The sequence below is a fragment of the Patella vulgata genome, chromosome 2, assembly GCF_932274485.2.
Source record: "Patella vulgata chromosome 2, xgPatVulg1.2, whole genome shotgun sequence".
In the NCBI taxonomy this organism is placed as follows: domain Eukaryota; kingdom Metazoa; phylum Mollusca; class Gastropoda; family Patellidae; genus Patella; species Patella vulgata.
In genome coordinates this window covers 35,220,280-35,248,089 of record NC_065880.2, presented here as the reverse complement: position 1 = coordinate 35,248,089, position 27,810 = coordinate 35,220,280, and the positions used below count along the sequence as shown (strand labels likewise).

The 27,810-nt window shown below is 34.7% G+C and overlaps 1 protein-coding gene across 4 annotated transcripts; it reads left to right on the top strand.

The window, feature by feature from the left end:
- The first annotated feature begins 1,257 nt into the window (after nt 1-1,257).
- On the top strand, nt 1,258-27,492 carry LOC126810211 (uncharacterized). Of its 4 annotated transcripts, XR_008786020.1 has the most exons (12): nt 1,258-1,392; nt 6,747-6,834; nt 8,005-8,126; nt 8,384-8,464; nt 10,726-10,806; nt 15,537-18,755; nt 18,882-19,043; nt 19,163-19,351; nt 22,849-22,939; nt 24,240-24,364; nt 24,625-24,712; nt 26,013-27,492. XR_008786020.1 is itself a non-coding variant. In XM_050535174.2 (8 exons), the coding sequence occupies exons 1-6, from the start codon at nt 18,507-18,509 to the stop codon at nt 24,341-24,343; spliced, it is 1,071 nt and encodes a 356-aa protein (XP_050391131.1). In that variant the 5' UTR covers nt 17,542-18,506; the 3' UTR covers nt 24,344-24,364; nt 24,625-24,712; nt 26,013-27,492. The 4 variants fall into 4 exon arrangements, 3 of the variants coding, with proteins under 3 accessions (XP_050391131.1, XP_055954691.1, XP_050391133.1); XM_050535174.2 differs by lacking the exons at nt 1,258-1,392; nt 6,747-6,834; nt 8,005-8,126; nt 8,384-8,464; nt 10,726-10,806 and adding an exon at nt 19,476-19,751 and having other exon boundaries at nt 17,542-18,755; XM_056098716.1 differs by lacking the exons at nt 1,258-1,392; nt 6,747-6,834; nt 8,005-8,126; ... (1 more) ...; nt 10,726-10,806; nt 26,013-27,492 and adding an exon at nt 19,476-19,751 and having other exon boundaries at nt 17,542-18,755; nt 24,625-24,797.
- Nucleotides 27,493-27,810: the final 318 nt, after the last annotated feature.

Below are 27,810 nucleotides of genomic sequence, written 5' to 3'. Positions count from 1 at the left end.
GTAGTATTGTATCTATCATCATAGTTACTTAATTGATTAAGCTTACTTTATGGCTTCACTTGACCCCAGTTAATTAGTCTTTGTAGAATATCCCCTCCTTTGATCTTGTTGTTGTCCTGTGTGGTTTCAGGAATTGTTGTTATAGTTTTCTGTTTTTTCTATCCGCTCTGATGACGCCAAACACCAGTCAGCTGGGCTTCCTGTTTTAACTTCATTATGACAAAGGGAGAAGATGACCCGCCCTCTCTTCTCACGACAGCGAATTTATAAGTGTGTTTTAAGAAACTTTTGATATCCGAGGACTTTTTTATTTTGTGTTTTTAACCATTTTCAAGTATGAAGAATTTAATTAAATCAACCTGTCCATAATATCATATTTATTGTATTGGACGTTAAATCTGTAATAAACAACAACAACAACAACATTTATACACTGAAAAAAAACTTGTGTTGTATCTCAACACAAGTACTTGTGTGAAAATTATTCTACACAAAACTTGCGTTGTTTCGCATTGCATTAACACAAACTTGTGTTCTTTTTAATACATTAACACATATCTTGTGTTTTTTCATATAATTAACACAAGTAATGTGTACCGTCAACAAATATATTTTTTTTTAAATTTGAACTCCATACAAAGTCTTAATCCGGGGGTCCACAAGTATAATAAGAAAAGTATTTTTTAGTCAGACAATATAGCCAGACAGACTTGAATGCTAATTGGTGTTAAGATGTCTGTAGTTAAAATAAAGTTGTTGATTTTTTATGGGCCCAATAAACTGGTAGATCAAAGGCCTGTTGAGCGCTCATGCTCGGTGTGATTTTAACAATTGACTCCAAATGCGTTGACAAGAAAATAAGTAAAACTATTATTTAGTGTGATTGGTTGATAAAATCAACGTAGCTTACTATAGGCCCCATTTTGTCTGCGATATCATCTCGGTGGAAGCGGACATTAAATGAAGTGATTTCACACAATTAATTTAACATTTAACAACATCGTGCTGAAATGATTTTAGAGCAGTGATATGTTTGACAAATGTATAAGCTAATGGTCACAGAGAATACAAGACCGCAGGTTTGTGAATATTTATATATAAAAAAATAATACCATGTATGTAATTTAGCATCGATATTGTTTTTGTGTATAATATTAGTATTTCGTTTCCTTAAAAAAAAAACTCCAACAATTTAAACCGGAAGTTCATGTTTTTAATGGCGGGGTCAGGAAAAAAATTTCGGCATGTTATTATCAAATTAAATCTGTTCAATTTTTCTGAAATCGTGCTTAAATAACATTAGTTGTTCGGCGCTACGATGTTGTTCAAATGCTTTTACATTACAGAATCACATTATGATTAAACCAGAAACGACTCGACTCGAAACAGCAGGTAAGAATCTGTTTTTTGAAATTATATCTTGGGAAGTTGGATTGGCTTGGGAGACCCGATTAGCGGCCATTTTGATTCTTGTTTCATGATATTTTTATATTATAAAAATTTTGCCAAGAGTAGACATAAACGCGGGCACAGACTAGAAAAAATCTTTTTACTCTTTTGTGTTAGTTGAATTGTAATCTAATTTATGTTTAAAAAAACAACCTTAAATCAAATAAGCAGATATTTTCACCACACCCTCGGCCTCCGTTCAACTTCTGTGTGTAATTAGGCCCCTATTTGCCTGATTCAGTCACAGTTAATAAATAATGGAACTAGAATCAGTGTGATAGAATACATAACTCTTATTTATTAAAAGATATTTTAATACTGGATAACATATTTACAGGTACATAACAACATCATTTGGTTGGGTAAAGTTACGTCTAGCTATAGCTGCTTCCCCTCGGCCTCACAGGACCCCTCTGCCCTGTGTCGAGGGCAGGACCCTCTCCCGAGGTCCGGGAGACCTCTCAGCCTCTACGGGTCTCTCTTGTTCCTCCTTTGTACTTCTTCCTGCCTGCTTGTAAACTAGGTTTTTTATATCGGTTAAGGCCGTGTTGAATTGATTCCTTGTTTCTCCTGCCACCACTCAGGCAATCATGTGCGGTAGTGCGGTAAACACAACACAAAGTGGGTTTCAAAACACAAAGTGGTCTGGCATAATACCTTTATAGTCTGAGGGTTGTGTACCATTTTTAATAATATTATAAATAATCTAGTTATATTATTGGTTAGAATAAAAACACAGATAATATTTAATTAAATAAATTTAATAACAAACTAAAATTTGGTAACAAGTGGCTTCTTTGTTTAACTTTTTAAAAAATGAAATAACCATATTTTGATATAAATTTTCCGTATTCTTGTGTTAAAATACAATGGAAACATTCCAGTTAGACGATATTTGATTCGCTTGTTGAATTATAGATGGTTTCGATAATATCATCGACCGTGAAAGTGCTGGGAATAACCACCACAGTCGAGTCAAGTAAATTCGCGTACCGGTCGGCCTAATTTATTTATTGATGTTCAAGGAACTAATAGTGGTCCCGTTTGTTCGTTCGTTCGTTAAACTCCAGAAACGAACGAACGAGCGAACGGGGCCACTATTATTTCCTTGAACATCAATAAATTAGGCCGACCGGTACGCGAATTTACCTATGTCCCGGCATAGCTTACCATTTTGTAAGGCGTGCGTTATTTATTACACAAGATATGATTGGGTAATACTTGAATAATAATGACATGTGTTATAATTTAGGCAATGAAAATTTGATTATTCAGGTTCGCGGTTGAATATTAGCGATTGTCTTACAGTTTATAATATGCTTTCTCATTAGCCGAAATGACTGCTACACGCGCCATTTTGAGGAATTCATCCAATCATATACAGTGTAACTTATTCCATAGTATGCGGGCCCCTACATGTGTATTATCAACCGGATCCATTCACTTGATTTGATATTTGTTTATTCGGTGCAATGCCTATTTTCTGTCTTGTCCGCAGGGTTATCTTGTAGATTTTTGTTTTGCGTGTAGTGCGGCCCCCTGCACTTACTTATTTAGTTCGTAACGAGGAATAAACAACGAGAATTGAATTCTGATGTTTGGTAGAATTTTATTTAGATGTTATTAACGTAATTTTTTGAATATTTTTTTTGTGTTAAAAACGTAAGCGCACGATTTTCGGGGTCCTCGACCTAAGCGCGCGGGCGAGGAGAAACAAGGAATCAATTCAACACGGCCTAAGGCACGCCATAGTTAATACCATTCGTAATCAGGGGATCACGGTGGCTAAGTGGGTAAGGCGCTGGCTCGCTAGCCTGGAGGTCGGGTGTTCGATCCCTGCTTTGGCCGAGAAAGTTCATCCAGATTTTCCGGCGTGGTTCCCCCTTGTCAGTGATGCAGGACGGAGGGCCTGACAAGGACAGCTGTCTAGTCATTCGGATGAGACGAAAAACCGAGGTCCCGTGTACACATTGGCGTGCACGTAAAAGATCCCTTGACAGTTGGAATTCGATATAAGAGTAGGCCGTAGTGCCGCTGTCCGGGCAAAATATCCCTCATAGCACACTGTATGGCGTATGCCCGTCTTCATTAGCCCAGTTCGGAGCAAAACAGTAGGACGTTAAACCCCATTTCATTTCATTTCCATTAGTAATCAGGACAATGAAAAGTAATTATTAAGATTCACACATCTTACCTCAAGACAAAAGGTGTCAATACGTGTTAAGCCTGAATCTTATATATCATATAGACACTCCGAGTATACATGTTTGTACAATCCATTAAATCTTACATAATACTATTTCAACAACCTACACCTGATATATAGATTAAATCTTACAATTAATCTGTCACTTAATATATGTCTAAAATTGAGTTACAAATAAAATATGAATTAAGAATACAATATTGAAATTTAGATCCCAAATGATATTGTATTACATTCCTCCCTTAACCACATTTTTAAAATAGTGGAATATATAAAATAATATATGAAACGATTTTAAAACAATAATAGATTAAAGCATAATACAATATTGAAATTTAGATCACACAATAAAAGCAGATATTTTCAATGGTTAAAAAAAATGTTCAGTAGTCTACGGAGTAACGCCGGGGTAAATATAGTGTCGTAAAAGTTATATACAAGAAGCACAACATCGAAACTAAAAATATTCACAAAAGTATAAGTGTCACTGGTCCTAGATCCTAGATCAGTATATTCTATGAATAAAGGCACATCTACGTGGGAACACAGTACGCGGAAAAATCGTCACACAAATGAATGTCATATAAATGATAAATGAAATACACGAACATTATCACATTCACACGCGATCCAAATTAGGGAATCCACCATTTAAACATATATTTTCTACCATGTATGCATCACCATGTATGCACCTATTCTCCTCTATGTCAGCATAGTTATATTTTCCACCATGTATGCATCACCATGGATGCATATTCTTCTTCATGTCGGCATAATTATATTTTCCACCATATATGCATCACCATGTATGCATATATTCTTCATCATGTCAGCATATATTTCGTATGCTCTGCTTTGTCGAGGTATGGTGAATAGATAATTTCTCCATTCTCAAGCTCACTGTGGCTTGTGGCTTTTAGCCGTCACCATCTTCTTCAACACTCTATACTCGGTATCGTCACCTTCTTTGTTTATTTATTGGCCGCTATTATTCTTGTTGGTTAGTCTTTTTCCTTTCCATACCGCCTAGCCAACGGTGCTTAATGACATGTCGTGTCATGAGAAATATTTTAACTGCCATGCGTGCCCAAGTTTGATCATCTGCTTATTATATCATGGAGTGAACTCAATTAACTTTTAATCAAATTAGTAAGTGGAACAGCTTTTTTTTTAAATATTTACATTAGAATTGACATAAACCAAATTGAAAGTAGGAGGTCACATTTCTTTACCGCAGGCTAAATTAAAATAATTGATCTGAACACATTTCATTAATCTTAAATAAGATATTTTGGAAAGAACCTAACAAAATTAACAGTGGTTTTATCTCTATAATTCTTAAACAAAACACAAAACAATACATCACCTTCGCTCTTAATTCCGAGCAAAAACCCGCCGGGGTGAAACCAATTCCGCCGTATAGGAATTTCACATAAAAACTCTCCCGTAACATCTCGGGCTTCCCAATCGCATATTATTGGGGTTAACACAAATAAAATTTCTCTCTCACGTAACATACCGTGACATCCCGTAAATCCCGGGGTTAAACCAATCCCACCTTATAGGAATTGCACATAAAACTTTTCCCGTAACATATCGGGCATTATTGGGGTTAACACAATTAAAATCTCTCCCGTAAAACCCGGGGCAAAATATATATAGACAAAACAAATAAAAAAAAATATAAGAGATAAAACCGTTAATACCGCGTGAATGTTTATGAGTTATATCTCTCAATGAGGATACTCTTAACTCGATTCCAGTTAATTTAACATAAAACATTTCACTTCGAATTATAGGCATTTAATAGTTACTACTAATTTTAAGCCAAAATATGTGTTCAAAACAATTATAATTTACATATTATTAGTAATTTTCATACAAATAGTTGAGTACTGTTCCACTACTAGCAATATATTTAATTTTTGAATAAGATACAACAGATGAAAGATCATATTTCTTAACACTAGAAAATGGTTGAACTAATTGAGTTACTACATAATGTTTAAACGTGGGAGATAAACCGCTTATTTCGCCAGTTAAATTATTAAACATAACACTAATCATGAACCGTGGCCAAAATTTGGATCAGAAAAAGACTTACCTCTTAATACAATTCTTTTATCTTCTAGTGGTGAGGACTTCAAAAACATTGGTCTGGTCAAAACCTCAGGTTCGTCGATCATCGGCATCACTTAAGAGTATGTGATACAACCACAGGTTCAGGAATCACGGCACCACTTAAGAGTATGTAAGATATCATGACCTCAGGTTCGTCGGACACGGCACCACTTATGAGTATGTCTCCAAATCAATCTGGATATATCATAACCACAGGTTTGTCGGACACGGCACCACTTAAGAGTATGTGATACAACCACAGGTTCAGGAATCACGGCACCACTTAAGAGTATGTGATATATCATAACCTCAGGTTCGTCAGTCACGGCACCACTTAAGAGTATGTGATAGAATACATAACTCTTATTTATTAAAAGATATTTTAATACTGGATAACATATTTACAGGTACATAACAACATCATTTGGTTGGGTAAAGTTACGTCTAGCTATAGCTGCTTCCCCTCGGCCTCAAAGGACACCTCTGCCCGGTGTCGAGGGCAGACCCTCTCCCGAGGTCCGGGAGACCTCTCAGCCTCTACGGGTCTCTCTTGTCCCTCCTTTGTACTTCTTCCTGCCTGCTTGTAAACTAGGCTTTTTATATCGGTTAAGGCACGCCATAGTTAATACCATTAGTAATCAGAACAATGAAAAGTAATTATTAAGATTCACACATCTTACCTCAAGACAAAAGGTGTCAATACGTGTTAAGCCTGAATCTTATATCATATAGACACTCCGAGTATACATGTTTGTACAATCCATTAAATCTTACATAATACTATTTCAACAACCTACACCTGATATATAGATTAAATCTTACAATTAATCTGTCACTTAATATATGTCTAAAATTGAGTTACAAATAAAATATGAATTAAGAATACAATATTGAAATTTAGATCCCAAATGATATTGTATTACATCAGTCTGTGGAAGTTTCTCTATAGTTTCATTATTTTTTCCAGTCAGTGATGATATGTGACTCTTTCCACCTTCCAGCAATTATTGAGAATTTACCAAGGACTCCATTGGCATTGAATTGAAGAAAAACTGGTAAAAATTTCATTTAATTTTTCTATTTTCTAATTTTTTTTTTTACCAATGTCCTACAATGATTAGTGTATGTGAACATACAATCCCAAATAAAGTATTTATATGGCACTTACATGCAACAGAGAGAGAGAGAGAAATGACATAAACAAGGCCTTACATGCAGGCTACTTGTATTTGAAGAATCAAGAAGTTCAAGCTGTGCATATATGCATACCGGTAATCAACTACGACGACGATTAGCCTACTTCCGTTTCCACCCTTTCCCTGCACACTGTCTCATCATGTATTAAAAATTGGTATGTTGTGTAATATTAATTTTGCATGAAACTACATGTAGAGTTGTTGTAGGATGTTTCCTTATCTACTTAGGTCGTTTCGGGAAAAAGTACAGGTAAGGTTAAATTTAATATGAAAGGACCCAGAGATTAGAGAAGGTATGCTTAAATTTAATATGAATAATTCGCTTGGTGTAGGTGTATTTAGCAAACGGAGGAAACCGAATGACCCAGCGAAAAAACTCAAGAGATTGGACAGGCGACTCTACTCCTTGAAATCGAAACCATGCCACTTAACACAATGACAGACCCTGTGATTTCATGTGCATGTATTAACTACTAGACCATTCCCCTCAGCCCCACCCCATATTGAATAAAAGTATGGCTTATTTCAAATATGATATTTACATATAAAGAAAGTAGAAAGACTTCAATCTTACTAGAAAAATACTAAATTACCTGAAATGAAATGGGGTTTAAAGACAACGTCCTACTGTTTGTCTGGGCAGCGACACTATGGCCTACTCTCATACCGAATTCAAACTGCCAAGAGAACTTTTATGTGTACGCCAATGTACATTGGGTTTCAGGTTAAACCACTCTGCAAAATCAAGATGAGCTTTCTCGGTCAACCCCAAGAGATAACCTGTGGCCTCATGCTAGTGTGCCAGCACCTAACTCACTCAGTCACCATGGCCATCTTCTAATTACTGCGACAGTGAAACCATGTGACAAACAATGATTATTAAAATAGATTTTTACGGCTTAGGTAGTTCCTTGGGATTAAAACTTTTGATATATATAGATACATTAGTTTCAATTTCATATCACACAGTTTGTATATATGGTAAGGTAGCTTTAATCATAAATTACATATCATGTATTTTTTTTTCAGTTTCAATATTGGATGTATATGCAAATCACCCAGAAAAAGATCATTTAACAAAAGAAATTATAAAAGAAAAAAATGGAAGAAGAAATGGCTGAAAAAAATGATGATAGAGCAGCTTTTTCTTGGTGGGTAACTATTCAATTCTAATAGAAAAGATTGTTCTTATGCTATTTTGAAATCTAAAATTCAGTTTAGTATAGTAAAACTGTACACATACATGTATGAGCACATACAGAATCTTAGTAAGATATGACTGTCTCATCTGTGGCAAAGCAAACAAACACATGAAACAAAACAAATGTAATTGAATTAACATTTTTTGACTTAATCAAAACTGTCGAGTCAATTTAAGCCAACTAATACATTGCATATTTTTTTTCAGTTACCCACCTCAGAAGATCAAGACAGTTGGAAAGGGCTATTGATTGGCGTACAAGTACTTCAAATAAAGTACACCTCTATGGTACCTACAACTAAACAATAACCTACAAATAACATATTACGTTAAATATTGTTTTATATAATTAATTAATCACCCGATGTTTTTATAAGTCAAAATCCAGTAGGCCTACGTCGAATCCATTCACTTGATTTGACATGCTTATTGTTTGAAATATATGTGTAGCCTATATTGTGTGTTGTGTCCACGGGTTTGTATTGTGTAATTGTTTATGTGTGATGCGGTCCTCCTGCTCTTACTATTCTCTCAGCTAACCGAAGAACTCCAAATGCATCAGCCGCTTATATCAACGTAGATTTATGACGTCGTGTGCCCATAGTCCCTCTCAGGAAGCATTAATCTTAGTCCAGACGATAAAAACAGATGAGTTATGACGTCATCTTCGGCCGATCTCAGAAACACGCCCCTTTCCTTATATGGTCAGTTAGATTGGAGAAATTTGTGATAGTCGAAAATGCAATGGAGAAATTGTGATAGTCGAAAATGCAATGGAGAAAATCTGATAGTTGAAAATGTAAAGATTTACAGTGAATTTGCAAAGGCGAAAAGTAGAGAGGGAAAAAACAAAACTAGATTTTTAGTTTGTTAACTTTTGTCGAGCAATTTTGTTTTATGGTAAATATCCATTAAAATGTATTAAGTGTTATATGATTTTTACATGTGAAAAATCTCGAAAATGGCCATTTTTACCATTTAGACTCTGATAATTTTGCAATTTTAACCATGATATTTTCTCTTAATATGGCAACGATTCGGCTCCATACTCATGACCCCAATTATTTTAAAACCGTAAGCTCTATTGAGTTAAGAAAGTTTTTGACAAGAGAACAGAACTCCTGAAAATAAGGGTACAGAATTGTCGAAGATTGATAAGGGTCGCCCTCATAAATTCAATGCTTCACGCCCAATTTGAATATATGTTAAAATGTATAGCCTCTATGCATTTAAGGGTGTGTGTGTGTGTGGTGGGTGTGGGTGTGTGTGTTTGTGCTTATTTGTCTCTGTTGTATGCAATCCCAATTCTTACCAGCAGCAGACATTTCATTTTAATGTTAAATCAATATTACCTGTAAAACAGATGTCCCCAACATAACATATTAACACAATCTCATTTTCCGTACTTGATGTATGGCGACTTATTCAATTTCTGTGATAATAACTGTTGACTGTCAGTAAATATACAATAAGTAGATGTGTGCACAAGTACATGGGGACAGGAAAGCCCTTATTATGAGCTTATGTGATTTTCACAATTTAGGATTTTCTATTTTGTTCTTACTTTTTTTCAAAATTTTCTTTATCTTCTTTGGTGTTAAATCATGTCATATTTACTACCAAACATGTTTGTATTTAAAAAAATGTCCCGCTGGTGTATAATAAAGGCCAAAGGTGAGACCCGTTTCTTTGACAATGTTTTTATACCTCTGACATTATTTACTTTAAAATCATAAATAAATTTGTCTGATCTTACAATTCAGCAACTTCGTTCCATTCGATGTGTTTTCCTTTCATTGAAAACGCACATTTGTGCTAAGTCTGTGTGTTTGCCATAAATCACTTGCGATTTGTTTACCATTTCTGAAAATTTTAAATAAAATTATCTTATCTTAATGATTGATACGGATGGAAATTATTGATCAATTTTTGGCGCACAGTGTAAAGTAAAGGGTAAAAATTCATTTATTCCTGCAGCCAATATTTCTAACTTGCTTAGAAACACAATTCCGCTACAAAGCCCTTCCTAATAAACAAACTATACATTTTTGGAAAGCTTATAACACCAGGAACGCATATCCAGAGAGTTCCAAGCAAAATGTTTGCACCAACTCGATTTAAGGGCAGATAAAATGTGATAATTTTCAAGTAAATGCTATATTTATACTAACAATTGTAAAGTTGACATAAAATTAAATATAAGCGAAAACACCCAATGCCTTCATCCTCGGCAAAGACTATGCTATTAGTTAAATTTTGATTTAAACCAAAATGCAGAAAACATAATGGACAAGGGAACATTATAATTTTGGAGATCTGTTAGGATACAGACCACTATTAAATTTCACCATCTTGGTACCCACAAATTGTAGTTCGTCTATTTATAGCAATTCTCTCTCTGTGTCTTTTGTCCCCTTTTGCATGCCCATCTGTGGCAAAGCAAACAAACACATGAAACAAAACAAATGTAATTGAATTAACATTTTTTGACTTAATCAAAACTGTCGAGTCAATTTAAGCCAACTAATACATTGCATATTTTTTTTCAGTTACCCACCTCAGAAGATCAAGACAGTTGGAAAGGGCTATTGATTGGCGTACAAGTACTTCAAATAAAGTACACCTCTATGGTACCTTCCATTAAACAATAACCTACAAATAACATATTACGTTAAATATTGTTTTATATAATTAATTAATCACCCGATGTTTTTATAAGTCAAAATCCAGTAGGCCTACGTCGAATCCATTCACTTGATTTGACATGCTTATTGTTTGAAATATATGTGTAGCCTATATTGTGTGTTGTGTCCACGGGCTTGTATTGTGTAATTGTTTATGTGTGATGCTGTCCTCCTGCTCTTACTATTCTCTCAGCTAACCGAAGAACTCCAAATGCATCAGCCGCTTATATCAACGTAGATTTATGACGTCGTGTGCCCATAGTCCCTCTCAGGAAGCATTAATCTTAGTCCAGACGATAAAAACAGATGAGTTATGACGTCATCTTCGGCCGATCTCAGAAACACGCCCCTTTCCTTATATGGTCAGTTAGATTGGAGAAATTTGTGATAGTCGAAAATGCAATGGAGAAATTGTGATAGTCGAAAATGCAATGGAGAAAATCTGATAGTTGAAAATGTAAAGATTTACAGTGAATTTGCAAAGGCGAAAAGTAGAGAGGGAAAAAACAAAACTAGATTTTTAGTTTGTTAACTTTTGTCGAGCAATTTTGTTTTATGGTAAATATCCATTAAAATGTATTAAGTGTTATATGATTTTTACATGTGAAAAATCTCGAAAATGGCCATTTTTACCATTTTGACTCTGATAATTTTGCAATTTTAACCATGATATTTTCTCTTAATATGGCAACGATTCGGCTCCATACTCATGACCCTAATTATTTTAAAACCGTAAGCTCTATTGAGTTAAGAAAGTTTTTGACAAGAGAACAGAACTCCTGAAAATAAGGGTACAGAATTGTCGAAGATTGATAAGGGTCGCCCTCTTAAATTCAATGCTTCACGCCCAATTTGAATATATGTTAAAATGTATAGCCTCTATGCATTTAAGGGTGTGTGTGTGTGTGGTGGGTGTGGGTGTGTGTGTTTGTGCTTATTTGTCTCTGTTGTATGCAATCCCAATTCTTACCAGCAGCAGACATTTCATTTTAATGTTAAATCAATATTACCTGTAAAACAGATGTCCCCAACATAACATATTAACACAATCTCATTTTCTGTACTTGATGTATGGCGACTTATTCAATTTCTGTGATAATTACTGTTGACTGTCAGTAAATATACAATAAGTAGATGTGTGCACAAGTACATGGGGACAGGAAAGCCCTTATTATGAGCTTATGTGATTTTCACAATTTAGGATTTTCTATTTTGTTCTTACTTTTTTTCAAAATTTTCTTTATCTTCTTTGGTGTTAAATCATGTCATATTTACTACCAAACATGTTTGTATTTAAAAAAATGTCCCACTGGTGTATAATAAAGGCCAAAGGTGAGACCCGTTTCTTTGACAATGTTTTTATACCTCTGACATTATTTACTTTAAAATCATAAATAAATTTGTCTGATATTACAATTCAGCGACTTTGTTCCATTCGATATATTTTCCTTTCATTGAAAACGCACATTTGTGCTAAGTCTGTGTGTTTGCCATAAATCACTTGTGATTTGTTTACCATTTCTGAAAATTTTAAATAAAATTATCTTATCTTAATGATTAATACGGATGGAAATTATTGATAATTTTTGGCGCACAGTGTAAAGTAAAGATCTGTTAGGATACAGACCACTATTAAATTTCACCATCTTGGTACCCACAAATTGTAGTTCGTCTATTTATAGCAATTCTCTCTCTGTGTCTTTTGTCCCCTTTTGCATGCCCATTTTTGTTGATTTAATGTCTTTGCACTAAAATTTGTATGAGCTTGACTACCAAAATTCTGAGATACACAAACTTTGCCATAAATCACTTGTGATTTGTTTACCATTTCTGAAAATTTTAAATAAAATTATCTTATCTTAATGATTGATACGGATGGAAATTATTGATCAATTTTTGGCGCACAGTGTAAAGTAAAGGGTAAAAATTCATTTATTCCTGCAGCCAATATTTCTAACTTGCTTAGAAACACAATTCCGCTACAAAGCCCTTCCTAATAAACAAACTATACATTTTTGGAAAGCTTATAACACCAGAGAGTTCCAAGCAAAATGTTTGCACCAACTCGATTTAAGGGCAGATAAAATGTGATAATTTTCAAGTAAATGCTATATTTATACTAACAATTGTAAAGTTGACATAAAATTAAATATAAGCGAAAACACCCAATGCCTTCATCCTCGGCAAAGACTATGCTATTAGTTAAATTTTGATTTAAACCAAAATGCAGAAAACATAATGGACAAGGGAACATTATAATTTTGGAGAACTGTTAGGATACAGACCACTATTAAATTTCACCATCTTGGTACCCACAAATTGTAGTTCGTCTATTTATGGGCATGCAAAAGGGGACAAAAGACACAGAGAGAGAATTGCTATAAATAGACGAACTACAATTTGTGGGTACCAAGATGGTGAAATTTAATAGTGGTCTGTATCCTAACAGATCTTTACTTTACACTGTGCGCCAAAAATTATCAATAATTTCCATCCGTATTAATCATTAAGATAAGATAATTTTATTTAAAATTTTCAGAAATGGTAAACAAATCACAAGTGATTTATGGCAAACACACAGACTTAGCACAAATGTGCGTTTTCAATGAAAGGAAAATATATCGAATGGAACAAAGTCGCTGAATTGTAAGATCAGACAAATTTATTTATGATTTTAAAGTAAATAATGTCAGAGGTATAAAAACATTGTCAAAGAAACGGGTCTCACCTTTCGCCTTTATTATACACCAGTGGGACATTTTTTTAAATACAAACATGTTTGGTAGTAAATATGACATGATTTAACACCAAAGAAGATAAAGAAAATTTTGAAAAAAAGTAAGAACAAAATAGAAAATCCTAAATTGTGAAAATCACATAAGCTCATAATAAGGGCTTTCCTGTCCCCATGTACTTGTGCACACATCTACTTATTGTATATTTACTGACAGTCAACAGTAATTATCACAGAAATTGAATAAGTCGCCATACATCAAGTACGGAAAATGAGATTGTGTTAATATGTTATGTTGGGGACATCTGTTTTACAGGTAATATTGATTTAACATTAAAATGAAATGTCTGCTGCTGGTAAGAATTGGGATTGCATACAACAGAGACAAATAAGCACAAACACACACACCCACACCCACCACACACACACACACCCTTAAATGCATAGAGGCTATACATTTTAACATATATTCAAATTGGGCGTGAAGCATTGAATTTAAGAGGGCGACCCTTATCAATCTTCGACAATTCTGTACCCTTATTTTCAGGAGTTCTGTTCTCTTGTCAAAAACTTTCTTAACTCAATAGAGCTTACGGTTTTAAAATAATTAGGGTCATGAGTATGGAGCCGAATCGTTGCCATATTAAGAGAAAATATCATGGTTAAAATTGCAAAATTATCAGAGTCAAAATGGTAAAAATGGCCATTTTCGAGATTTTTCACATGTAAAAATCATATAACACTTAATACATTTTAATGGATATTTACCATAAAACAAAATTGCTCGACAAAAGTTAACAAACTAAAAATCTAGTTTTGTTTTTTCCCTCTCTACTTTTCGCCTTTGCAAATTCACTGTAAATCTTTACATTTTCAACTATCAGATTTTCTCCATTGCATTTTCGACTATCACAATTTCTCCATTGCATTTTCGACTATCACAAATTTCTCCAATCTAACTGACCATATAAGGAAAGGGGCGTGTTTCTGAGATCGGCCGAAGATGACGTCATAACTCATCTGTTTTTATCGTCTGGACTAAGATTAATGCTTCCTGAGAGGGACTATGGGCACACGACGTCATAAATCTACGTTGATATAAGCGGCTGATGCATTTGGAGTTCTTCGGTTAGCTGAGAGAATAGTAAGAGCAGGAGGACAGCATCACACATAAACAATTACACAATACAAGCCCGTGGACACAACACACAATATAGGCTACACATATATTTCAAACAATAAGCATGTCAAATCAAGTGAATGGATTCGACGTAGGCCTACTGGATTTTGACTTATAAAAACATCGGGTGATTAATTAATTATATAAAACAATATTTAACGTAATATGTTATTTGTAGGTTATTGTTTAGTTGTAGGTACCATAGAGGTGTACTTTATTTGAAGTACTTGTACGCCAACATCAAAAGATGACGTCACATCTGTATTTTTATTGAAGACCACATAAAACTTATTAGGCCTACATACTGGTTACCGGATACTTGTTTTAAAAAAAAAATCCGCTTTGCAAAAAAATAAAATGCTAATGATTAAAATTAAATAACTATTACTAACATGTTACCACCGGACCGTCAATAATATAGGTTTTTTTAACTCTTGAGTCTTGTCGGAGAGGTACATATAGGCCTTGTATTTTAATGAATACACCTTTTGTTTCTAGTTGTATTTTAATTAATATAACTTTTGTTTCTAGTTTCGCATTATTTAACTCACACATTACAGATCTTTATCAACTAAATATTGTAACTGTTCTTGTGGAATATATAACTTTGGCGGATTAACTCTTCCTGGCGAAAGATGATACTCTCTACCATGCCCTATTTATCTTGTTTGCAATTTTTTACATCGTCTAATAACTGTAAAGCTTTTTTTTAAATTGATTAAGGCAGCCAGGCACCTCTTTTGTAGTTTCATCTTTTTTCAGATATAACGCCAGAAATTCGCTCACATCCATGTCGATGTGCTGTCAAAGATTCATCCGGTCTATTAAGACAATGGAGCCAACCTCAAGGTTCGATGACGTAACTGATTAAACAAAAAGTGGTTCGACATGACAATGAATTTATTTCATTTCTCCAAAAAAAAAAACAAAAAAAAATACTAAAATCGGACAATTCTTAAGAATAACCCAATGGAGTAGTAATTTTAGCCCAGACGATAAATACTGATGTCTTATGACATCAACTTCGGCTGTACCCAGAACCACACCCTCTGTCCGTTCGATTGGAGAAATTTTAGTGGTGGAAATTACAATGGAGAAATTCTGATAGTTGAAAAATACAAAGATGAAAAAGTTAGAGTGAATTTGCAAAGGCGAAAAGTAGAAAGTGTAAAAACATAACTAGATTTTTTTGGTTTGTTTTGATACTAATATAGTGATTGTGTGTTATGTGATATTTAAAAGTGAAAAATCTCGAAAATGACCATTTTTACCATTTTGACTATGATAATTTGTCAATTTTAACTACTATATTTTGTCTTAATATGGCAACGATTCGGTTCCATACTAGAGAGGACAAGCCTTATCGTCCAGGAGATGTTTGAAATTATAGATGTATATACATTTATTTAAATAACAGGTTATTAGCAGAATAAAAACAATCTTTCTTTTTTTGACGGACTATGCTGAACATGATTTTATCAAGATCTTTGAGGAAATAAATATTTTTAAACTTTAAATCCACATTAATTTTATCATGCTCTTAATACAATTCATTGTACCGGTCAATTATCAATCGATTGTAGCTCCTAATTCAAATGTTAATATTGTAACAGTTTTCCAGTTTGAAACGTCCGACGTTTCGTGGGGGTGTATGGTACTTTGCCTGGTAACCTACGTTTTGAAATGGAACACCATTGGCATTACATCTAATAGACAAATGTTGACTAAATCTGGGTTAATATTATTAATAACAGGGCTTACCTATAGATCATCGTTTAACAATCATCTGATTAAAATATTGAAAGCGATTGAATATACAAGTTTGGATTTACCTCCCTTTGCTAATTCATCAAAATTTCCCTGTTGGTTCGTTCTCTTCTCTGGAAAATTCTATTTTTTTCTGGCATCGATCAACCATAATATGCTAACGGACTACATCCGAGACATATCCAGTAAATTTCTAACAGACTTAAAGGATCATTATAGGTCCGCAGCCTAAATTTTTAGCATGTTATTCCGCTGCAAGGTTCTACCTACAAAACAAACTACATGTATACATTTTTGAGAGAAAGAGAGAGAGAGAGAGATGGGGTTTAACGTCCACTCGACAAAACTAGGTCATTTCAGGACTAACACATGGTTCAATTTTATTTCAATAATTCGCTTGCGCGTAGGGGTCTTTAGCAGTGGGAGGAAACCCCACGAGGTTGGACAGGCTACCGGGGAATCGAAACCCCACCAGTTGACTTAATGACAGACCGTATCATACAGCGCACGTGCTAACCATTCGGCCACCCCATACATTTTTTAACTCCAGGAATATAAATCCAGATAGATCCACTGTTTGCAATAACTTGAATTAGGGCTAGATGAAAATTGTGATAATTGTCAAGTAAATGCTATATTTAATATACTAACAATAATTGTGAAGATGACATAAAATTAAATATTGGCGGAAACACCCGATGCCTTCATCCAATGCAAAGAATATGCTACAAATACAAATTTTGGTTGCAGGCCTATTAGGTAAGATTAGATAAAGAGCTGACAGTTCTCGTTGTAATAGTTAAAAATTATACACTGAAAAAAAACTTGTGTTGGATCTCAACACAAGTACTTGTGTGAAAATTATTCTACACAAGTTATGTGTTGTTTTGCATTGCATTAACACAAACTTGTGTTCTTTTTAATGCATTAACACAAATCTTGTGTTTTTTCCATATAATTAACACAAGTAATGTGTTCCGTCAACAAATATTTTTTTTTTTTAAATTTGAACTCCATACAAAGTCTTAATCCGGGGGTCCACAAGTAAGAGAAAAGTATTTTTTACTCAGACAATATAGCCAGACAGACTTGAATGCTAATTGGTGTTAAGATGTCTGTAGTTAAAATAAAGTTGGGCCCAATAAACTGGTAGATCAAAGGCCTGTTGAGCGCTCATGCCCGGTGTGATTTTAACAATTGACTCCAAATGCGTTGACAAGAAAATAAGTGAATGTGATTGGTTGATAAAACCAACGTACTATAGGCTACATTTTGTCTGCGATATCATCTCGGTGGAAGCGGACATTAAATGAAGTGATTTCACACAATTAATTTAACATTTAACAACGTGCTGAAATGATTTTGGAGCAGTGATATGTTTGACAAATGTAAGTTAATGGTCAGATAGAATACAAGACCGCAGGTTTGTGAATATTTATATAAAAAAATAATACCATGTATGTAATTTAGCATCGATATTGTTTCTCTGTATAATATTAGTATTTCGTTTCCTTAAAAAAAACTCCAACAATTTAAACCGGAAGTTCATGTTTATAATATGGCGCGGTCAGGAAAAAAATTTCGGCATGTTATTATCAAATCTGTTCAATTTTTCTGAAATCATGCTTAATTAACATTAGTTGTTCGGCGCTACGATGTTGTTCAAATACTTACATTACAGAATCACATTATGATTAAAGCAGAAACGGCTCGATTTGAACCAGCAGGTAAGAATCTGTTTTGAAATTATATCTTGGGAGGTTGGAATGGCGTTGGAGACCCGATTGGCGGCCATTTTGATTCTTGTTTCATGATTTTTTTTATATTATAACAATTTTGCCAAGAGTAGACATAAACGCGGGCACAGACTAGAAAAAAATCTTTTTACACTTTTGTGTTAGTTAAATTGTAATCTAATTTATGTTTTAAAAAAACAACCTTAAATCTAATAAGCAGACGGAAGATATGGACGAACAACAAGAAGAAGTTATGGAGGCCCCAACAACTGAACCTATGGAAGTAGAAGAATCGTTTACAGCCGAAACCCGATACGATGTGCCAGTTCCGGTCATGGAGTCCTCCATCTCAGACGATGCCGACGTTAGTGTCTTCTGCGACGAAGAACCCGTAGTGGTGTATACGCAGGTAGAAGCTGGTACCTCCCGTGGCAAGTCCAAGTTGTTTGACAACCAAGGGTTTAGTTATACAATTAAGGTAGGGTGATTTATTTTACCTAGTTAACCTTGTTTTGAAATGTATTTCAGCTACAAAATGTAAAGATAATTAACTCGAGTTAACCTAGTTAACTCTATAATAATAAATGAATTTAATATATTTTAGACAGAGAAGAAAACTACGATTTGGAGGTGTTCCAAAAGAAGCGGACCAACACGATGTCCGGCAACAGTAATCCAAGATGGTGATACATACCAACCAGGCTTAAAGAACCATCTTCACCCAGCAGAACCCGGTATACAGACGGCTACCAAGATAAAAGTTACAGTAGGTTTAAAAATTATATATCAATTAAATTAAAAATTTATATATGTGTGTAAATAAATAAAATATAAATAAACCAATAATATATTTGTAGTTAAATATATTTTATCTTATCATTACAGGCAAAGCATGAAGCCAAAGGAAATGTTTTTACCAAGTCATGTTCCTCAATAGCGGAGAGAGTTTTATCCAGTGTCGGTTCTGCAGAAGAACCCATTCATAGCAGACCACCCATGGCAGCACTTGTAAGGTCGCTACAAAGAACCCGACAGACTCTGCGACCAAAAGATCCCACTGACGTGTCGTCAAGCGTAAGTACTCATGCAATTAAATACCCATGTATATAAGAATTTATTAACATGTAATTAAATGTACAATTTTATTTATTTATTAACATGTAATTAAATGTGCTTTTTTATTTATTTTTTGTTTTAGCTTGACGAAGATTTCATCGATCATAGTGCACCGGGATTTTATCAAAAAAGAGTAAAAGTTGGGGAAAGGCGCCATCACATTTTTTGTACTGATAGACAGATGCAACTACTCGCACGCGCAAAAACTTGGTATATGGATGCAACTTTTCGGGTGGTGAACAAGCCATGGTCTCAGCTGTTTTCCATCCACGCCTTCATTAAGACTGGAGAGACCACCCGACAGTTACCATTGGTGTTTTGTGTAATGTCGGGTAAAAGCCAAGACGACTATTATAAGGTAAATAGCACTTACTGATTGAATTACTATTAATAGTAAAAAAGGACTATTATTTGGGACCTTGAAATTGTCACAAATGGGTCGCACTAACAGCGACATTTGTTTCAGGCATATTTGTTTCATCGGTGACACGTCTGGTGTCATGTGAATGCAACGACAACAGCCTGGTTGATTGATTTGTTGATTGGAGTTCAGATGTCTACATTAAAATCGACCACTTTCAGGTTGCCGTATTCACGGCCAGGCAAGACCGACTTGAAATTTCTAGAAATTTTTCTGGGGGAGACAGGCCCCAACAACTCCCCAGACGGTGCGTTTCACGACTTTGGCGCAAGACGGTGACCTTGAAGAGACGTGGAAAACCATTTAATAGACATAGTAAAAGTCATATCTTACGAGATTATCGCTGGTCTTGTCAGAAAATGCTATTTTATATATGACCAGTTTGTGTTTGAAAAATTTAAAAAGAAATTATTTATTCTCCCACCATTAAAGCACACTAATTACGAAATATCGCTCTCAGAAACTTCATGGTTTCTTTTGCAATTTGTTTGGGGTAAGACGTTATATAAATAATATCAATCTGTCTACCACAAAAATTTAACAGATACAAATGCATGTTATTCCACAGGTAGACAGACAGGGCCTCCTTTGAAGGGACTCAGTGAAGGGAACGCGGTTGGTTTAGAGTTTGTCTGACCCCTTTGAATATTTGCGTCTCATCTCCAATGAAAACAATCATGTTGCTCTCATGCTGTTTTCAACCAGAATCAAACATATATCGTACCCGAGATTTGTTAGCATGTTCCACACAACCCAACATTTATCGGCACCGGGATTAAGGGTGTATATCTTTGTTTCTAACGCTTATTGGGAATACGCCACGGAAACTACAATAAAAACTTATTTACAAAAACATTCTAAAGAGTGAAAACTGACATATTTCAAGCTTTACTGTATTTAAAGAAATAATTTAAATCAGCCGGCTGAAACCCCGTCTCCGCTATTTGTTCAGTCATTCTTTAGGTATAGTGCCAGTTTCCACCGACAATGATATTGCAAACAAGTGTCCAATCTATAAAAGCATACATTCCTACAAAATGTTTCTTTAGTCAAGTGAAACAATAAATTCATAACTATGCGAGGGTGTGGTGAGTAAATTCGTGGTAACAAGTCTGAAAAGGCTAATGTGACATAGAACAAGGTCACCTTGATGTTGACAAATACGTAAGACGATATGAACATCAACTAAAAAGATATGTAATGTGATACAGCTACAAGGTGATATATGCATATATGCAGCATAGATAATTAAAACTTCTATTCAAGTTAAACCAACTGTAACTATTTATTTAAGTCTTACGTCGAGCTGAATACATTTTATGATTTATTGTCATCTATTGGTGGTTAACAGTGTAACTAAAAACTAAAATTGGATCTTATTATTGCCAATGATACAATGTACATGTAATAGCAAGTGTATTTATATTTTTTGTTCAGTCTGTACACAGTAACATATCTGAGAACCATATTATTATCATTTCTGCCCAAGGCTCCCTGTGCCTTATAGTTAGCAGTGATACAAGGCAATTACCAATTTTCCATGTTCTTGGCCTGAAGAAATAAAATAATAAAAGTCAAGTTTTTATTATTATGCAAGTGGAAAAATACAATTATTCATAGTATGATTTGAATAAATACAACTGATTTGAAGTTGGAATTATTATTTGTCTAAGATGACTGGGCATTTACAAATTGAAATAGCTACTCTTCATCAAGAAAATACATGAATATTTTTCCCAATTCACCTGGAATTTATTGTAGGTCTTTGTACGTGAAATAGCTTTATTTAACGTCCGCTACCACCGAAGTGATATTGCAGAAAATTAACAAATTCGGATTCCCTTTTAAAGGAAATTGACTGCACTATCGCTGGATTGTATTATATAGGTCATGTCAGTTTTTTTCAAAATGGCGCCCAGAACACAAAACAAACATTGCAATTCAAGGCGGACTGGTGTCGAGGCTGTATCCTAAGAATGATTTTTTGAATATTTAATCACACAGAAACACAAGTATGCACATGCAGTTATGATATAATATTAAATTAGCTTACCTCAAATACCTCGAAATATACTGTTTGGTCAGTTTGTCCGCCCGTCATATTTCTGTTAGTCACACATCCTTCGGCCAATTAAAATGGACGTATATTTTGTTTTAACCGAAACGAAAAATTTGCGTTATAAATAGTAAACGAGCTTGATTGACCGACCACTGCTAATGATTTTTCGTGAAACGGTATAACTGCAATCAACACACGGCCGCCATTCTCGATGATTGACAACTCACGTTTTTCCTCATCCACCAAAGAACCGTTAGGTTTCTTTGAACATACTGTAATAACATTGGGATTATCAGTTAATCAGCTTTAATTATCCCGCTTTGTTCGTTGCCATTTCTTATATTTTCCACAAAAAAACTTTGCCTTGTACGCACTAATTTATCAATTGGTATTGCCATCTACGACAAGCATGTCAACGTGCAGCTCACGGATTATCGTTAACAATTTCTAGGGGCTTGTAAAAAAAGATTGCATGTCGTGTAAATATTTATTTTGTTTTTTTTGTAGGTCATTTTCAAATAAATTCATCAGCATATTATTCGTTTTAAATAAATATAAAACTTTTATGAGAAACGATGATTATCAAAGAACCGTAAGTGCAACTAATGTTTTATCGTTTGGTTGAGCCTTTTACTAACCACGTGTTTCATGTTAATAAATATTTTCTTTCGTGTTTTGAATTGGCCTACTTCTAATAAATTATCCCGAGTCCCAAACGTCGTTAACCCGAGTCCCAAACGACGTATACCAAAGTCCCAAACGTCGTATACCCGAGTCCCAAATGTCGTGGTCATATTTTTTTGAGTCCCAAATGACGAGAGTCCCAAATGACATGTAATCCGTTGTTCAACCTCTGTGAGTCTGTGTAATATTTAATATTAGGCCCCATTTTTGCCTGATTCAGTCACAGTTAATAAATAATGGAACTAGAATCAGCCTGTGGAAGTTTCTCTGTAGTTTTATTATTTTTTCCAGTCAATGATGATATGTGACTCTTTCCACCTTCCAGCAATAATTATTGAGAATTTACCAAGGACGCCATTGGCATTGAATCGAAGAAAAACAGGTAAAAATTTCAATTAATTTTTATATTTTCTAATTTTTTTTTACCAATGTCCTACAATGATTAGTGTATGTGAACATACAATCCAAAATAAAGTATTTATATGGCACTTACATGCAACAGAGAGAGAGAGAGAGAGAGAGAGAGAGAGAGAGAGAAATGACATAAAAAAGGCCTTACATGTACTTGTATTTGAAGAATCAAGTAGTCCATGCTGTGCCTATATGCATACCGGTAATCAACTACGACGAGGATTAGCCTACTTCCGTTTCCACCCTTTCCCTGCACACTGTCTCATTCTACATGTATTAAAAATTGGTATGTTACTGTAATATTAATTATGCACGAACCTACATGTAGAGTTGTTGCAAGATGGGTCCTTATATCTACTTAGCCTACAGACGCTAGGTCGTTTCGGGAAAAAGGACAGGTAAGGTTAAATTTAATATGAATAATTCCCTTGCGGGTATGGGTATTTAGCAAAAGGAGTAAACAAAAGGACCCAGAGATTAGAGAAGGTATGCTTCAATTTAATATGAATAATTCGCTTGGCGTAGGGGTACATGTATTTAGAAAACGGAGGAAACCGAATGACCCAGCGAAAAAACTCAAGAGATTGGACAGGCGACTCTACTCCTTCAAATTGAAACCATGCCACTTAACACAATGACAGACCCTGTGATTTCATGCGCATGCATTACCTACTAGACCATTCCCCCCAGCCCCACCCCATATCGAATAAAAGTATGACTTATTTCAAATATGATATTTACATATAAAGAAAGTAGAGAGACTTCAATCTTACTAGAAAAATACTAGATTACCTGAAATGAAATGGGGTTTAAAGACGTCCTACTGGTCAGCTCCGACTGGTCTAATGCATTGTGCTAAGTGAAAATGTTTGTCTGGGCAGCGACACTATGGCCTACTCTCATACCGAATTCAAACTGCCAAGAGAACTTTTATGTGTACACCAATGAGTACATTGGATCTCAGGGGAAACCACTCTGCAAAATCAAGATGAGCTTTCTCGGTCAACCCCAAGAGATAACCTGTGGCCTCCATGCTAGTGTGCCAGCACCTAATTTACTCAGTCACCATGGCCGTCTTCTAATTACTGCGACAGTGAAACCATGTGACAAACAAGGATTATTAAGATAGACTTTTACGGCTTAGGTAGTTCCTTGGGATTAAAACTTTTGATACATATAGATACATTAGTTTCAATTTCATATCACACAGTTTGTATATATGGTAAGGTAGCTTTAATCGTAAATTACATATCATGTATTTATTTTTTCAGTTTCAATATTGGATGTATATGCAAATCACCCAGAAAAAGATCATGTAATAACAAAAGAAATTATAAAAGAAAAAAATGGAAGAAGAAATGGCTGGAAAAAATGATGATAGAGCAGCTTTTTCTTGGTGGGTAACTTTTCAATTCTAATATAAAAGATTGTTATGCTATTTTGAAATCTAAAATTCAGTTTAGTATAGTAAAACTGTACACGTCATGTATGAGCAGAGACAGAATCTTAGTTATATGTAGATATCACTGTCTCATCTGTGGCAAAGCAAACCAACACATGAAACAAAACAAATGTAATTAAATTAACATTTTTTTAATTAATCAAAACTGTCTAGTCAATTTAAGCCAACTAATACATTGCCAATTTTTTTTTCAGTTACCCACCTCGGAAGATCAAGTTGGAAAGGGCTATTGATATTGTGGAGACGTTTTCTCACAGATCTTGCTTATCAGACAAAGACTATGTAAGTACCATGCATATTTGCTTTTTAAATCAGGAACTGGTTCTATACACTTGGTGGGGGGGTTGGATGGACGTTAAACCCCATTTCTCACTCTCTCTCCTAAATATTGAGATTTTTGTTTACTTTTAAACTGCATATATTCAAGGTATCAGGGGCTTTTTATGGCTACCGTACAATTGTATAAACATAAAGGACTGTACCTTTTGAATATTAAGCCATCAAATTATTTTATAATTTTGAAAATGAAATGAAATGGGGTTTAACATCCTACTGTTTTGCTTATAAATTGGGCTAATGAAGATGGGCATACGCCATACAGTGTGCTATGAAGGGAATTTTGCCCGGGCAGCGGCGCTACAGCCTACTTTTATATCGAATTCCAATTGCCAAGGAATCTTTTACGTGCACGCCAATGTGTACACGGGACCTCGGTTTTTCGTCCCATCCGAATGAAACGGGCATACGCCATACAGTGTGCTATGAAGGGAATTTTGCCCGGGCAGCGGCGCTACAGCCTACTCTTATATCGAATTCCAATTGCCAAGGAATCTTTTACGTGCACGCCAATGTGTACACGGGACCTCGGTTTTTCGTCCCATCCGAACGACTAGACAGCTGTCCTTGTCAGGTCCTCCGTCCTGTATCACTGACAAGGGGAAAACACGCAAAATGTAAGTAACATATATATTTGTATTTTTAATCAGGAAGTACTTCTATACACTTGCTTGGTAATCTAGTTATTCTTCTCGGGGCAATGCCTAGGACTCTACTGTTTCAAGTACTTGGCATGTTTGATTTTTGCCAATCACATCCATTGATTTCCTTCAAGTTGCGATAGGCCCTACATGTATGTGTATTTTTACAGTAAATAGCAGTAAAATAATGATGGACAGTATTTTACTTTCAAATAGATTTCAATAGATTTTAAAGGGTAATATCCAATTTGTTGTCAATGGAAATAAAATAAGAATGGTCCAAAAATAATTAGACATTGCCAAGTAAATAGGTGCTGCCATGATGTAGTAGGGAATCTGGATTTGCAGACAATACATGTATGAAAGGGTGAATAGTTGACCTATTATGAGACTTCAGTCCCAAATCTCAAGACTTTTTTCTGACTTCTAACTCATTTGATTTGAGCATAATAATCTGCCTGGGTCTGTAACTGGACAAGACACAATAAGCATTACGCAAAGTTGAAACCAAATAGAGACTCGGTCTCGATGTGGCAAAATAAATTGTTTATTTAAACGTTGTGAACCATAGAAAGTATTCTTATTGCCTACTTTTTATTTTTTAGGCTGGAACACCATTGAAAGAGTATTTGCTGTATGATAACAACAAGAAAACCCAAGCATCAATTTATTTTATACTTCTGGGAAAGAATGCATTTGACCCAATTTTTAAATATTTATTTTTTGTTATTAATGTTAACTTTTCTTCCAAAACACAATTAGATTTTAATTCTCTTCAGAAATGTATGTATAATATAGCAAGTAAAGTGACATATAAATCACTTAGAATTTGGTCAGAAATCATAAAGTATTTAATAGGCATTACTAGAAACCAAATGTAGATCAAATACACCCAGAATTACAAAAAACCTTCACTTACCTAAAGGTGACTTTCCCTTGCTTGTGAATTGATATACGGTTTAGTATCCTACTTTTCTGTGTTCTTAGAGTGATTCTGCCCTACACCCTACTCTTATATAAAATATTGCAACTGTCAAGGGTTCTTTAACGGGAACCCGGGGGGGGGGGGCAATGATTAACACGCACACATTTGATCAGGAAGTCTGTCATTGAGTCAAATAATTCAATTGTCAAGGCTTCTTCTAAGTGAACGCAGTCGGGATGGTTTCGATTCCGGGAATGGGGGAGGGGGTGGTGGATGGCCGAATGGTAAGCACGTGCGTGCGGTATCATACGGCCTGTCATTGAGTCAACTGGCGTGGTTTCGAATCCCCGGTTGTACGTGACAAGGAGTAGGGTTGCCTGTCCAATCTTGTGGGTTTTCTCCGGGACCTCCGGTTTCCTCCCACTGCTAAAGATCCCTATGCGCAACGAATTATTGAAATAAAATTAAACCATATGTTAATCCCGAAATGACCTAGTTTGTGTCAAGTGGACGTTAAACCCCATTTCTCTCTCTCTTTCTTTCGATTCCGGGCTTGTACCCAATTCCCTTGCCATATCCAACACTACTGACAAGTGGGAACTATGCCGGAAAATCCAGGTGAAATTTCTCGGCCAACACCTTATACTCACTGAACCACTGTGGCTTATGACTTGTGATTGTATATAAGTTTTTTGTACATATGATATTTTTTTATTTCAATCCTGTAATCTTGATGCTTTGCTTCTTTTATTTACAAAATATTCATTTTGTTTGGGGTTTTTTTAATGAGGAAAAGGTTTTACATCATTTTTTTACTCCTGCAAAATAGTGCATTTTTCTTTTGTTAGTTTTCTGTGTATATTAGTTATTTCTATATGTCTCACAAATCACTTGTAGTGTGATTTTGTAGCACTTTTCAGTTTTTGAAATTGTTTCAATTTAGTGCATAATTAATCTTAGTGCTTGGTTTGGATGTTATTAAATTTAGATATTATTTGAATTATATATTTTGGAGTATGGGGTAGGGATACTGTGTACATATCTTTATATCCTGATTTCTTTTTTTGGGGTAAAGAACAATTTATATAGCTATTTTATATTTTGTGATAGGTAAAGTGTGTGTGGTTAAGAACAATTTAAACAGTTATGTTATATTTTGTGATGGGTAAAGTGGGGTGTGTGTGGGGGGGGGGGGGTCATTATATATAACACAATATAATTAGTATTAGAATTCTCTGTTTTTCTGTTAACATTTCAAATATCTATTTAGTTTTGATGTATTAATTTACTTTTTCCTATGATTTTATGAATAAATAATAATCTTACAAAAACAAAAAAAAATTTTGTTTCCTTCTTTTATCAAACTTTACAGGTCTAACAGAGCAAAGAGATGGGTCCTGCATAAAAAGGTTGCTATACTGTATATAAATTGGGGAAAAACACAACACAAGTTTTTGTGGATGGTTATACACAAGTTT